The sequence below is a fragment of the Corythoichthys intestinalis genome, chromosome 17 (genome assembly GCF_030265065.1).
Source record: "Corythoichthys intestinalis isolate RoL2023-P3 chromosome 17, ASM3026506v1, whole genome shotgun sequence".
In the NCBI taxonomy this organism is placed as follows: domain Eukaryota; kingdom Metazoa; phylum Chordata; class Actinopteri; order Syngnathiformes; family Syngnathidae; genus Corythoichthys; species Corythoichthys intestinalis.
Window position 1 is genome coordinate 11,173,131 of NC_080411.1, and position 15,409 is coordinate 11,188,539.

The 15,409-nt window shown below is 38.0% G+C and overlaps 1 protein-coding gene across 1 annotated transcript; it reads right to left on the reverse strand.

Annotated features, from left to right (window-relative positions):
- Positions 1-810: 810 nt before the first annotated feature.
- Positions 811-14,983, reverse strand: dnajc21 (DnaJ heat shock protein family (Hsp40) member C21). Its single transcript, XM_057819014.1, has 12 exons — positions 14,453-14,983; positions 14,285-14,378; positions 13,223-13,346; positions 10,833-10,964; positions 8,765-9,069; positions 4,687-4,847; positions 4,200-4,299; positions 2,246-2,434; positions 2,112-2,154; positions 1,599-1,765; positions 1,432-1,528; positions 811-1,320 (listed from the first exon to the last, which is right to left on the reverse strand). The coding sequence occupies exons 1-12, from the start codon at positions 14,547-14,549 to the stop codon at positions 1,156-1,158; spliced, it is 1,674 nt and encodes a 557-aa protein (XP_057674997.1). The 5' UTR covers positions 14,550-14,983; the 3' UTR covers positions 811-1,155.
- Positions 14,984-15,409: the final 426 nt, after the last annotated feature.

Below are 15,409 nucleotides of genomic sequence, written 5' to 3' on the forward strand. Positions count from 1 at the left end.
CATCTGACCATAACACATTCTCTCAGTCCTCTTCTGGATCATCCAAATGCTCTCTAGCGAACCGCAGACGGGCCTGGACGTGTACTTTCTTCAGCAGGGGGACACGTCTGGTAGTGCAGGATTTGAGTCCCTGGTGGCGCATTGTGTTACTGATAGTAGCCTTTGTTACTGTGGTCCCAGCATCTGTAGGTCATTCACTAGGTCCCCCCGTGTGGTTCTGGGATTTTTGCTCACCGTTCTTGTTATCATTTTGACGCCACGGGGTGAGATCTGCATGGAGCCCCAGATCAAGGGAGATTATCAGTGATCTTGTATGTCTTCCATTTTCTAATAATTGCTCCCACAGTTGATTTCTTTACACCAAGTGTTTTACCTATTGCAGATTCAGTCTTCCCAGCCTGGTGCAGGTCTACAATTTTGTCTTTGGTGTCCTTCGACAGCTCTTTGGTCTTGGCCATAGTGGAGTTTGGAGTGTGACTGACGGAGATTGTGGACAGGTGTCTTTTATACCGATGAGTTAAAACAGTTGCCATTAATACAGGTAACGAGTGGAGCCTCATTAGACCTCGTTAGAAGAAGTTAGACCTCCTTGACAGCCAGAAATCTTGCTTGATTGTAGGTGACCAAATACTTATTTTCCACTCTAATTTGGAAACAAATTCCTTAAAAATCAAACAATGTGATTTTCTGTTTTCCACATTCTGTCTCTCATGCTTGATGTTTACCCATGTTGACAATTACAGGCCCCTCTAATCTTTTCAAGTAGGAGAACTTGCACAATTGGTGGGTGACTAAATGCTTATTTGCCCCACTGTACATAGCCCCGAGTCATGTTTGCCTTGCTGCGAAACAATGTTTCTTGCGCCTCAAAATGAAACGTGAATTTTTTCATTTTTATTTGTTGATAACTCTTTTTAAAACCCCGTGATGCACTGCATCTGCAAAACATGAACCGCAAAGTTACCATTTTTTTCTCGAGTTTCATCAGATCATCATTTGTAAAAATGTATTTTGTGTCAGTTGGCGATGACGAAATGAATTAGCATGCTATACATGATGATGTCCATCTTCATTAGCTCTAAAAAGATCTGCAACGTTCAAAGACGTGTTCAAAGAACATCCACTTCTTCTCAGTCCACTAAACTAAAAGTGTCATCATCTGTTTTTCCGTTTGTCTTTTCTGCTTCGGCTGGCGGAGGTCGTCGTCGCGGGATTGGAGGAGAGCGCGGAGGCGTGTCCGCTAGATTTAAGGTGGTCGAAAAGCTTGTTCCTTGTGGAGAACTCGCCATTGCAAGTCACACATCGCAGATTTACAGACTTCTGAGCACGGGGAGGAAACAGAAAGCAGAAGTTCAGGTGTAATGTAATGCTTTGTAATTGTGCTAGCGCCACTTATAGCACTGGAGTGAAACTGATTATTTCTTTCCCGACCTCAAAAAGCTGCTCGCCTCCCTGTTGTGTCTTAACGTTCTTTGATTTGTCTTTTCCGCCCACCTTCTTGGCTTTGGTTTTGACGGAGCTAGGCAAACTGGGAGAAATGTTTCATATGAAAACTTTGACATCAAGGCAGAAAACCTTCTTACAAAATAACCTCTTACCTCTGGGATTCAACAGGAGGAAAACAGTCCTCCTGGGCTTCCGTGGAGCTCGGTGACTCCTCGGGAACTTCTTGAGGAACCTCTTCGGGGTTCTCATCAGGGGCATCCTTCACATCTGTAGTTGATGTCAGGTCCTCCCCTTGTTCACACTTCTCCACGAGAATGCTCTGTATTAGAGACCAGATTTAAGAATGAACTCACTGGCTTCATTGTTGGCCAGTGATAGACGTCCTATCAATTTGGGAAATTCATTGACGTATTCTGCAATTAATCGTGATTATATTTAGCAATACATTAATATTATTATTATTTTTTTTTTTTACATGTAAAATACGATTCATTAAACGAAAAGAAACCCTGCTACTCCAGAACGAGTTAATTTCGTACTTTGAAGTATCTTGTCTTTTAAACATTCATTCATTCATTTTCCATGCCGCTTGCAATTAAGAAAAAAAAGTACACTCCAAAAAAGAACTTGAGGAACCATCCGTGAGGTGTCAAGAGTTAACTCACATTGGCTACTTTCTGTTGCCTCTTCTTCTGCTTCCTGGACAACCTGAATGTTTGGAGGCAGAACATTTTTTAATCCATTAAAAAAAAAAAAAAAAGGGCTCATGTGTGTCTCTTTGTTAGTCAGAAGGACCTACTTTTGTCTTGGTTGAATATCTCCCTCTTCCTCCTCCATTTCTTCTTCTTCATGGTTCAATGTCTGTATTTTTTCCTCGGCATCCTCCCTTTGGTCTAATATGAAAGCGAGAGCGTCGTCGTCTTGAAGCTGTTGCCGTAGCAACGCAACCATCTCTTTGTGCTTCTTGGACTTCTCGTGGTTGTACATGCTTTACAGTGTATACATAAAAATGGATTTTCCAGTTTATAGCTCAGCAGGGTTAACCCTTTATAGAAGTCTTTGGCTACCATTGACCGAGCTAGATGTCCACTTTGAATCAATTTGGTTTTATTAAGATTCTAATCATTTAATGTTAATTAGTCATATGAAATGTTTAAAAAATATAGAAAAATACAATACTGTAAAAAAGGTGGTTATGTATTGTGTAGGGCTGCAGCTATCGATTATTTTAGTGGTCGATTCATTGATAAACTAGTTAGTTCCAAAAAATCGAGTAAACATAAAAAATTAAAATACTTGAGCTAAAAAAATAAATAAATGAGGATCTAAGTACAACAAAAGAACAATTGGCTAACTTACATAGCAAACGTCAGCTAGCTTAAATGCTAATGTTTTTTTTTTTTTTTACAATGCTCTTAACATATGATTCAAACACATATTCCCACAAAAACGGCTAAATATACCTATAAACTAAATTACGAATGCAATAAAAAAAACATTAGCGCTAACAAAAACTTAGCTTATGTTGGTCTGAACAGGGAGCAGCTGGATTCAGCCACGTGAATTGAGTTATGTTATATTCACTGTTGCCACTGGAGGGCAGTGTATCCACCTAAACCAATAAAATTAAATGCAAACACTTTCAAAACAAACCATTACAATGCCACTTTAATTAAACGAATCCTCGAAGCAGCAAAATTTAATTCGAATCTTTTTTCTAATCGAATTACTCGAGGTAAACGATTAATCGTTGCAGCTTTAGTATTGTGTTCAAGATAACTCAAGTACGAATTAAGGGATTATCATCAATCTGTGCTTGTAATATGAAACAGAAGATTTGATTAAATTTTGGTGTAATGAAGTCCAAGGTCACCGAGCTCAGAAAAGGAGTCATAGGTCTGCTCTCTTAGAGTGCTCTTCTAGTTATGATTGAAAATAGTGGCGTCATAAGACTTTGACAAGAATGACACTGTCATGAGCATTAATGCTTATGACAGATGTGTCATCCGGCAAATGATGTCACTTTTGAATGGACGTAAAAGATTAAATAAAAGGAGTTAGTGACAAAATTTGCTGGATGACACCTAATGGCATTTGTCAAAAACATTAAAAAATGCTCATGACAGTGTCATGTCATTACTTTGACGGTCTTACGACAGCCTTATGACGCCCCTATCAAATAAAGTGTTACCTATTAACCTAAATAAATCAACAAATGTCCACAACAGTGGACAGCAGGTCTTAATGAGGTTGATTTTTGCTTTTTTAATGACCAAAAAATCATTACTTAATCGTTAAGGCTTTATAACTAACAAACAATGAGTAATGGCGAAAGGATCATGGATATAAAAAAAGTCCAAAAGTGCAATAAAAATACAGATATATATATATATATATATATATATATATATATATATATATACATATATATATATATATATATATATATGTATATAAAACGTGATAAATAATTTTGCTAATTTAATTAAAATGGAATAGAAAAAATTGTAGGTGTGATCACAATAATGACAAAATATGTTGCCCTAGTTTCCATGGAGTTTTCCCCCTCAAGTTGGATGTTTTTGTTATCAATTTATCATTTGCAATTTTTCTCAGGTTCTCGCGGATAAATGTACAGTGGGGAGAACAAGTATTTGATACACTGTCAATGGGTTTTCCCATTGGCAGTGTATCAAATACTTGTTCTCCCCACTGTATGTATAACTCATTCCAAAAAGAAACAGGTGACTCACGCTTTCTCGGATTTGAAGGATTTGCTGCAGGCCGGGCAGTGGAGATCGTCATAATAATCCAAGTTGAGGTCATTTACATCCAGCTGGTCTCCATCTGCACCTGTATAATTAGGTGTGTGTGTATAATAAATACAGTGTCCAATAGAGAAGCGTTTCTGTATTATAGATGCTTAAGATTGAAAGTCACGATGAGTAAGAAACACGCAAAAAATACATTTGTGCAGTAGTTTTGCCCCAAAAATGCATTGCTTTAAATCTTTTTAAGGGACTTTTTTGGTCATAAAAAAAACTGCAACGGGTGATGATAAACGTCTGGAAGGGCTGTCAGCAAATGAAAAAATGCCCTCCCAATTCAAATGTATCGGGCATCCATTGCAGTCAATGGCAGCTAAAGAGTTAAGGGATCCAAGAAGGGTCTCAGATGGAGAAGGGAGGAAGGAAGACAGATTGCACAGGTACAGAAAACTATAAAAGAGTGTGAACATACCTAATCCTTCCACGGCAATTTTCTGCTGCGTTTCCAGCTCTTCATCTTCACTTTCCGAAGCGTCCCCAAACTCTACTCCGTACTGAGCCTCCATTTGCTGAAGCTCCTTCTCCAGCTCTGACATGGCTGCCCAGCTCTGCTCTTTGTACTCCTCCGCCAGCCTTGGAACAAACATGACATAAAGGGTTGTTCTCATGATTGTCAACAGCTAACCAATTTTTTTTTTCCATCCTTGAATTTTAATCAGTTTATTACTGGTAGGACACCCAGTCCCTTTTAACTGGAAGGCTGGCAGCAAATGGATTGCAAGTCTATTGTTGTGAAACTTGAAAACTGGACTGTTTAATTTATTAAAAGACATTAAGTTTATGATAGATCGTAAAGGTAAAGGCATGGGCGCTGCATCTTCTACACTAGACGGCGGTATGCACTTGAAAGTTGCTTGCTCGCCCTTAATCAAAAGATTTTTTTACGTGCTGTGATGTCCCTACGGTGATTTATATGTTAAATTCAGACATATAAAAAAATTATTATTCAACCTAAATGTCAGACCACTCGAAGGACAATAAATTTATATGTCCGAATCTCTTGCATTTATAAGAATGAAGCCAACGGAGGAAGTGACAAAGCGCAGTCACGCAACCATTCCTCCCCTGCTACGATCTATAGATCAACTTAATGCAGATATGTCCAAAGTCCGGCCCGGGGGCCAAATGCGGCCCGTGGTCAAATTTCATCCAGCCCCCAGCCTCTGTGATAAAATCAATAACGTTTGGCACAGACTTAATAAATTGGTCAGCAGTACTGCTACCAGCATATGAAGTAGCTTACACACTAAATACTGCTCCTTATTTACCCACTAAATGGCAGCAGCACTCCGAGCAACATTACCTCATGGGATCCTTTATTCCCAATTTTCTAAAATGGCTACAATCAACAACAACAACAAAAAGTTTTTGCGACGGCCGACAATTCAAAGATAGGTGGAAATTGGACTATTTCTTCACTAAAATACGCAACAACTGTGTCAGCCTCATTTGCAAAGAGACAGTCGCTGTTTCTAAAGCGTTCAATGTGAGGCGATATTACCAAACAAGACACGCTGACATGTGCGACAAGATTACAGGGAAGATTCGTAGCGAGAAATTGAAGCAACTTTAAGCTAGTTTAACTTTACAGCAGCAGTATTTCGCAAGAGCCCGAGAGTCGAAAGAGAACGCAACAAAGGCTAGCTGCGAGATTGCTGAAATAATTAATTAAAAATAATAATAATAAAGCAAATGTGACACAAAGAAAGGCTTGCTAAAATTTGCTTATATATATTGTTCTACGTAAAGGACGTCAGCCAAGGTCGGCCCCCCGCATTTTTATGACACAAAATCTGGCCCCCTTTGAAAAAAGTTTGGACACCCCTGACTTAATGTCTTTCAATAATTTAAAAAATGCTTTCCTTACATACCTAACTTTCTTCCTCACCCCTAACCTCAATTAAACCCTTCAGAGACCATTTACGCTGTTAAAATTTAAACCAAAAACTTTATTTAAACGTTACAGACTTTTTTATAACATACAAGGTTTTTCAGAAATCAATAGCTTTGCTAGCCTTTTTAGTTAGTCTTTGATAAGAAAATGTAATGTTTTCTGAGTGAATCTCGGATCCATGCGGGCTCCAGTAGGTCTCCTGCAATATTTGCAGTGAATGTGGTGTAATTCAGTGGAAGATTCATCTGAAAAATCTACCTTTTGCCACAACAGTGAAGTTTGGCAGTGGCAAAATCATGGTATGGGGTGACATCCAGTATGGGGGTGTGTGAGAGATCTGCAGTGTGGAAGGCAACATAAATAGTCTGAAATAGCAACAAATCTTAGCTGCCTCTTACATTCCTAACCATAAAAAGGGACAAATTCAGCAGCGGGATAGTGCTCCATCGCATACTTCAATCTCTACCTCAAAGTTCCTCAAGGCAAAGAAGATCAAGATCCTCCAGGACTGGCCAGCCCAGTCACCAGACATGAACAGGATGAATGTTGATGAACTCTGGGAGGCATGCAGACTGCTTTCTTTGATGTTCCTGATGACTTCAATAAATTGTATGAATCCTTGCCGAACCGCATGGATGCAGTCCTTCAAGCCCATGGAAGTCTTACAAAATATTAAATTTGGATCTCAGAGTACCACTACTTAATTCGCTTATGTTATGAAACATATTTTTGTATTTGTAGTACATTTTGTGTTCATTTTTCACACTACTTTCTATAGGCAACAAAACTTTTGTCTTACCAAAATTTGACCTTTATGTCTTAAATGATCAATCTTTTTTCAGTGAAACAATTTTTTTTTTTTTTTTGGGCTGTCAAACGATTAAAATTTATAATCGAGTTAATCACAGCTTAAAAATTAATGAATCGTAATTAATCGCAATTCAAATCATCTATAAAATATGCTATATTTTTCTGTAAATTATTGTTGGAATGGAAAGATAAGACACAAGATGGATATATACATTCAACGTACTGTACATAAGTACGGTATTTGTTTATTATAAAAAAAATCAACAAGATGGCATTAGCATTAACATTCTGTTAAAGCATCTCGCTGACGATAGCACCAGCATATTAGTAACTAGTTTAGATGTTCAATGTATTTCTTGTTTTTGTTTGTGTATGTGTTTCTTTTCTTTCTTCTTTTCTTCTGTCCCCCCATAATCCCTTCCTGTTCGCTGCTTTGTCATAACAAAAAGGTATTTTGAATGATCACAATGGGAGTACGTCACACTCTCAATGTGAAACATTAAAACTGTTCAGACTATCCAGGCACTTAGACTTCCATTCTCGGTGTCAAACAGCTGAACAGGACAGGTTAAATAAAAAAAAATAAATAAATAAAAATAAACATTCTGTTAAAGCGATCTATGGATAGAAAGACTTGTAGTTCTTAAAAGATAAATGTTAGTACAAGTTATAGAAATTTTATATATTAACCTCTCTTAATGTTTTCGTTTTAATAAAATTTGGAAAAATTTCAATCCAAAAATAAACTAGTAGCTCACCATTGTTGATGTCAATAATTACACAATGCTCATTGTGCTTAAACCCATAAAATCAGTCGCACCAAAGCGCCAGCAGAGGGAGACAAAAAACACAAGTAACAAGTGAACATGATACTGTGCTGTCATTTTAATCTGTTTGAACATGTGCATCTGCGTTAATTGCGTCAAATATTTTAACGTGATTAATTAAAAAAAATAATTACCGCCCGTTAACGCGATAATTTTGACAGCCCTAATTTTTTTACATTCAACATCATTTGGGAGGGTCTTAGCTTTCACATGAGCCATTTCTGAAACCAATTGAATAATTAAAAGTCAGGTTATTAGCAATTGTTTCTACAAAATGGATAAGCGACAAACCTTTTGTCAGGGACTGTACGGCGTAAACATTTGATGGTTTAAAAAAAAAATCAGTACAAATTTTTTTTTTTAATGTATTTGTCGTCATCGCTCAAGAGAAAATGGCGTCGGTTTGCGCATGCGCAGTTGCATTCCGTCGTGATCGGGTAGTGACTGGGTGCTTATGTTAGCACTAGCAGCAGCACGGTTATTCGTGCGTATACTCAGGTGCAATTTATATAATCTTAAATATAGCATTTGACATCTGAAATTATATACTGGCTGACCATGAAGTACACATTAACCAAACCCGCCACGAGAGGGCGCTCTTAGCTTGTGTTAAAGAAGCCAAGAAATGCAATGTAGTCACTCGCTATCGCTAAGCTAAAGGGTGCATATGTTAGCACTAGCAACAGCTCTTTATTCGAGGCTGTAAATATGGTGGTTTGAGCATCTCTTCCAATTTATTTTGTTTGAATGCTCTTTTGTTGCTCAAGTAATACTAGTGACTGCATTTGAGCTACTTGGCGGACAACATACAGTACATTTTCTTCTAATATATCTAATAATATATAAATCTTTATGTCCGGTGTGACTTATCGATGTTTTTTCTTTGTCCGACGCATTTTTCGACTAGTTCAACTTATACACCAGAGCGACCTCTAGTCTGGAAAATACGCTTTACTTACTTGGCTTGACTGAGCTTCTGCTTGCGCCGTAGCTCCTGCGCTTTTTTGCTCTTCTCTGCGTTGCGCTCCTCCACTTCCTTGCGGTGTGCTTGCACACGGCGGTCTCGCTTGCGCACGAAGGCCACGAGCTGGCGCACCAGCTCATTGCGCTCCTTCCGTGCCTTATCCCGGGTTTTCTTATTCTCCTTCTCCATGGCGCGCTTCTCCCAGCGGTTGGACCCCTGCCGCGTGTCGTATTCTTCCTTCCAGGCGAAGTTCTTACACGTGCAGAAGCTCTGCCAGTAGCCGTAAAAGACGTGCACTACCTGCGGTGGGGGATGATCAGAGTTTATCAACAGGAGTTATTTAGAATACATGAAAATAATCCTTTTAATGAGTACGTTAAGTAAGTTAGGTTTTATGGATTCTATACAATTTTGGACACTGATTTCAAATCTGCCATCAGTTTTTTTTCTTGTATGCTTTAGTTTTCGCAATTGGCATTTTTGATATTCCTATATTAGTAGGATTTTATAAAGATTCTTCATATTATCGCCCATTACCACAATTTCTGGAGAATAATATATTGTAATTTTCGCACTATTGGCGCACCTGACTATAAGCCGCTACCCACCAAATTTGGCACGAAAACAGCATTTGTTCATAGATAAGCCGCACTGGACTATAAGCCGCAGCTGTCCTCACTGTATTAGAGGATATTTACATCAAAAGATATTAAACTGGTAACACTTTATTTGACAGCGGCGTCATACGACTGTCATAAGACCAAATGAACCACCACGAAGCTTTGAACCAATTGGCTGCAAAGCTTGATTGCTTCAAGAAGCTTCATTTGGCCATTAATGCTCCCCTGAGGAAGAGAGTCAACCTCTGCTGCCACCTGGTGTCAACACTGTTGTTGTTCAACATGCCTCCTAGCATGCATTGCAGCGCTACAAATGTAAATAACAATCAAAATTCATTTTCTGTGCAAATTATTTTTTCAGTTACTGTTCCAGTTGTTTCATTAATTGCTAGTTATAGTATTTCATAACACTTTATTTGACAGTGGCGCCATATGACTGTCATTAGACAATCATAATTATGACATGACATTGTCATGAGCATTTATGAATGCTTATAACAGATGTCATTTAGTGCTATCTGGCAAATTATCTCACTTTTGAATGGATGTAAAAGAGCCAACCTGGACATAAATGGAATTAGTGACATAATTTACCGGATGACAATTAATGACACAAGCATTCAGTAATGCCCAAGATAGTGTCCTGTCATAATTATGACAGTCTTAAGTGTTATGACTCCTCTGTCAAATAAAGTGTTACCTATTAACCCAAATAAATCAAGTAATAAGCCGAATTGGACTATAAGCTGCTAGATTCAAAATGAAGGAAAACAGTAGCCGCTTATAGTCCGAAACTTACGGTACTCACGAATGCACTTCTCAAAATGTATTCTCTGTATTGTGTAATAAACACGCCTCCAATTAGCTGTTGTATTTTTTTCTGGTTTTTAGCTTGAAAAAAAAAATACAGTCAGTCAAGGTAAATGGATATTTATTTTACTTTTATAGGTCGCACTATGTCAATCTCTTTTTTTTTTCTTGCAAATGATCATAAATCTCAGACTTTGAGCACAAACCAGCATATTCATGATCTTGGACATATATTGTAAATATCTCCTTGTTGTTCGTCATACAAATAATAAAGCAATTACTACGTCTTTCACTGCCACTGACAATAAATGAAATCTCGTATCAAATATTTGAAAAGGCAGCAGCTTAGAACTCTCGTCACTTGCCTGCTTTACCTACCCAGTTATCATATAATTGTCGTCAGTGCGCCCTCAAGTGGATAAAAAGAGTAAACACTAACTGTACATTTCCACTGATCAAGATGTCACTTGACATACAAATAATCGAAAAATTGGCAAACTAAATATATCATAATACTTTAAAATAATTACACAATAATAAATAATGGTTAATCTAATGTAGTTTGAGATTTGTTTATATGTGAGCTCGCCGCTCAATTCTTTTGTGATGTGAATCATTCCAGTTTTCACTTACTGTATCATAATCGCTCTGCGAATTCCCAAAGGATGGGAAGTCCTCCTCTTCATCCTCATCTTCCACTTTTCTGTGCTCCATCTCCTCTGTGATGATAGACTCAAAGAGATTCCTGTAGACTGTGTAGAAACCCTGAAGAGGAGAAAAACACATTCAATCAGCCATCTTGATCACAGACAGGAACAAGGCGGCTTAGAGAGATGAGGTCCTCAGACTCAATGAGTGATGCGCTTGGCACTGAATATCTTCAAAACCGAGGAACTCACCCTGGACTTCTGACGGCAGCCTAGTAAAGAAGGGCTAGGAGCATCATAAAAAAATATCCACACCCCAGCTTCCACCTCGTCAATCTTTTGACCTCTGGCAGGCGCTACAGGGCTATACTAGCCAAAACAAACAGCCTGAAAGACGGTTTCTTTCTAGTACCGCAACGATTAATCGATAAACTCGAGTAATTCGATTAGAAAAAAAAGAGTCAAATACAATTTTGCTGCTTCGAGTACTTGTTCAATTAGATTGGTGTTGTAAGGGTTTGTTTTGAAAGTGTTTGCATTTAGTTTTATTCATTTGGGTGGATACACTCCCCTCTAGTGACACCGGTGAATATGGCATAACTCCTTTAACATGGCTGAACCCAGCTGCTCCCTGTTAAGACCAACATGAGGTAAGTTTTGGTGTGAGCTAATATATTTAATGCATTCGTAATTTAGTTTATAGGTATATTTAGCCATTTTTTGTGGGAATATGTGACCGAGTCGTTAAGAGCACTGTAAAAAAACATTAGCATTTTATAGCATTTAAGCTAGCGGACTTTTGCGAAGCAAGTTAGCCAATTGTTCTTTTTTTGTACTTATAATCCTCTTTTTTTTTTTTTTTTTTTTTTTTAATACCGTTTACGGCATAAAAAAACAAATATTTAAATTTATTTTTAAATGAATAGCCTAGTTTGAAGAAACACTCGCGAGTTTTATTTTGTCTTCAAATTTAATGCTCTTTTGAAAGTGCAATTATAGCAAGCCTTTGTTTTACATCTCTGAAAATTGATTCTGCACCGCATGAAATGTTTCTAACCCGATTACTCGATTATTCGAACTAACTAGCTGATAGATTAATCAACTACTAAAGTAATCAATAACTGCAACCCTATTTCTTTCCAAGAGCTGTCACCTTACTCAACTCAGGTTTGCACTGAAATGTCACTGTCATTGCACTGCTAATGCCACAACATTGTCACATGCATCTAACTGCATTTTTTCACTGTTACATTAATATCTATGCATAAACTGCAACTACAAAATAGAAAGCCTTTGGCTAGCATGATAGCAAACCGCAAAAATCTGCAGCTTATGCTTTTTTTTTCTTTATTATCAATGCACAAACTGCAACAACAAAATAGAAAGCCTCTTACTAGCATGATCGCAAACCGCAAAAGTCTGCAGCTTATTCTGGTTTTGACATGAAATTCTGTTTGGAAATTGTTTAGTGGGTGGGACTAAAACAGCTGAGAAAGGAAGATGGATTAGGATTGACTTTCATTATTAATGTTGTCTTCACGTGCTCTGGGATTGATGATCCTGACCACTCAACAGGCTATTTAGTAATTACGAGTGCATCCTGTTCTATGCTTTTTGTTTTCGTAGCAATAAAAACATGGCAGACACGGACTTCGTTTCAGTTTGTCGCACGTCAACATGCTGTCATTGGCATATACAGTAAACAAGTGGCCTACTGTACATTTATACATGCAAATATGTATGTATTAGTACACACCCTAGCTTCCACCTCTCCAACCTGTTGCCCTCTGGGAGGCGCTACCAGCGAAAACAAACAGACTGAGAGTTTCTTTCCAAGAACTGTCACCATACTCAAGTTTGTACTAAGAAACTGACATGCTGTACACCACTGGCAATGTCACTGTCATTGCACTGCTAATGCCACAACATTGTCACATACATCTCACTCAGTTATATGTTCTCAAACATCTGGCTCAATGTGAGTACTACATATGCGATATTTTCTCAGTTAAATTATAGCATATTTTTGCACTGTTACATCAATATCTATGCAAAAACTATCATTTTCACTATCATATCAAGTCAGTCATCTGCCTCTTAGTCTGAGTAATGTAAATTGTCAAATATGCAGTTATACTACCACTACATCACCACTTGCTGCTCATCTCTTACTCACTTTATTCCCAATCCAAGTACAATGCAACCTGTTTTATATTAGCCATTTTTAACTTTTGCTTGTTTTATGTGGTGCACGTTACAGCAAAGCTTTAACTCACCTTGTACTCTGTACAGTGACAAAAAAAAGGCATTGTATTATCTTCTATTCTAATGTTTGTAGAAGCAAGTTTCTTTCTTGTTTTGGTTTGTTTCACCAACCTTGTCGTCATCTCCGTAGCCCGAATAACAGGTAACGGTGAAGAACTGCAGCAGGTCAACACTGTCGTCCTCGTAGTCACCGCTCACGCCACCTTTTAGCAAAGCTTCCCTGTGATTGTCATACCTGAAGGACAGAGGCAGTTGCTATGTTCATTCACATGGACAACATTTCCTGATGATAGGATGCACCGTTTTCGTGGACACTAAAAAATATTACAACTTGCGTGCGCAAATTGATGCTGCCATAATACGGTGTCGGAATTATTGTAAATATGGTTAGAAGCCAAGTTTTTATTTATGATTTCCCGTCAATCTGGATGTTTTTTTGACACCATCATAATAACGTTGTGTACACGTTTATAAAAGTCTGATTTTTTTAAGCAAGTGTTTGCTAAAATGTTCCGCTACAAATACTAATTTACCGTTGCAAACAAAAATAATTAAGGATTTGACAGTATATCGGAAAGGTGCTATATCACGATACTTTGTAGCCCAAAAGGTCATCAATATGCTCCCACCTAGAATCGGTATCTCATTTTAAAAAGGTGTCACTTAAAAAAAAAAAAAAAAATGGCAGCTCGCTGGCTGCCATTGACGGCGCTAGACATTCAATTCATTTTGACTGGATTGGACATCTAGCGCCGTCAATGACATTGAAACCAGAGCATGTCTTGAGGGCATTTACAGATCACTTCCTGTTCATTTTAAGGCATTTACAGGATATTTCCTATTGATTTTGAGTCAACTCCTACTCATTTTGGGACATTCTTGCATCACTTCCTTTTCAGTAAACCAAAATCAACAAGAAGTGACCTGTAAATGCCCCAAAGTCAACAGGAAGTGACAAGTAGACTGAAACTCAACAGAAAATGTTACGTGAAATGCCCCAAAAATTAACTTATTGCTTGAAATTGGGTGCCACCGACGACTATAGACGTCCTATCCGTTTGAAGTGGGATTGGAAGTGTACTAGTGATAAACTCAAAGCAGAAGGATGAAAATTGATTGTTTTTTCTGAACAAAATAGTAATTATCGTATAATACAGTCGTTAGCTAGCATACCATGCTCTCTCCTGTGGGTCACTTAGGACATCATAGGCTGCCTGAATTAACTTGAACTGCTCGGCTGCTTCCTCGGCCTTATCCAAGTTTTTGTCTGGAAATGTTTGAAAAAAAATTAGGACTTTTTACAATATCAATAAAGATTTTTGTGAGTCTTCTCTTACATACCAGGATGCCATTTCAGCGCTAATTTCCGATAGGCTTTCTTCAAGTCGTCGTCGTTGGCGTCCCGTTTGACTCCGAGGACTTGGTAATGACACTTCATCGTTGTTACTGTATTTAAAGACTAAATTTACATTGAAAGTTGACGTTGCACCTTGGTTAGCATTTAGCATAAAGCAGCATGAGAACTACCGGTATGAATGTCAGCTCGAGTAAAAACAACACAGATGGTTTGAAGGAATCGCAAAATGTTTGCGCGTCACTTGGTCTAAAATAGTCAATGTTTTGTACCGTTAATCACTAAATTTAAGGTAGTTTCATCACGAATAATGTAAGTACTGTAACCGGTCTTTCGTGCGTGCCAGTAGCAACTCACGCGAGAATTCTTCTCGCTCGGCAGGAGGTTTGACACCATGAGAACGCGTTACTGCCCCATCTGGCATAATGTTAAATTGTCAAACACTACTACTAAAGTATGTGAACCGTTTTTCCTTCGACATCATATTCTGTACATATTTTTAATGGAGTAATTGTGAGTTTTTGTTAGGGTAACTTTTCAATAACACAAAAATAATGTTAGCCCAGTAGCACATAGGCGCCACTTGAGGGCATCGTCGCTGCTCTGTAGCAGCCTGGCTGAACAACGTTCAAAAGTGGCAGCCAAATTGGTGGGGTCAACCTTGCGCTCAAAAGCAAAGGTTACACATTGGAAATAGATCACAACTTGCTTATTTCCCAACCTGTAAGTATGAGACTTACTTTTTTTTGCGTTAAAGAAGGTGTTATTTGTACAGAATAACTTTTTAACAAATATTAATAATAAATGAAATTAACCCATAATTTAACCCAATTATTCCAGGTCGTTTGGGTATGATTATGCCGGGTTTTATGCAATATTTTGCAGAAAAATGTGCAAGTATAATATTTAGTGTGGTTTTCATGCAGCTCAAAATAACAGAAATG

Coding starts and splice junctions, on each gene's coding strand:
- dnajc21 (XM_057819014.1), bottom strand. CDS start 14,549: ATGAAGTGTCATTACCAAGTCCTCGGAGTCAAACGGGACGCCAACGAC. Junction 4,848..8,764: donor CAGAAGCTCAGTCAAGCCAA/GTAAGTAAAGCG, acceptor GTTTGTTCCAAG/GCTGGCGGAGGAGTACAAAG. Junction 1,529..1,598: donor CCTCCTGTTGAATCCCAGAG/GTAAGAGGTTAT, acceptor CATTTCTCCCAG/TTTGCCTAGCTCCGTCAAAA.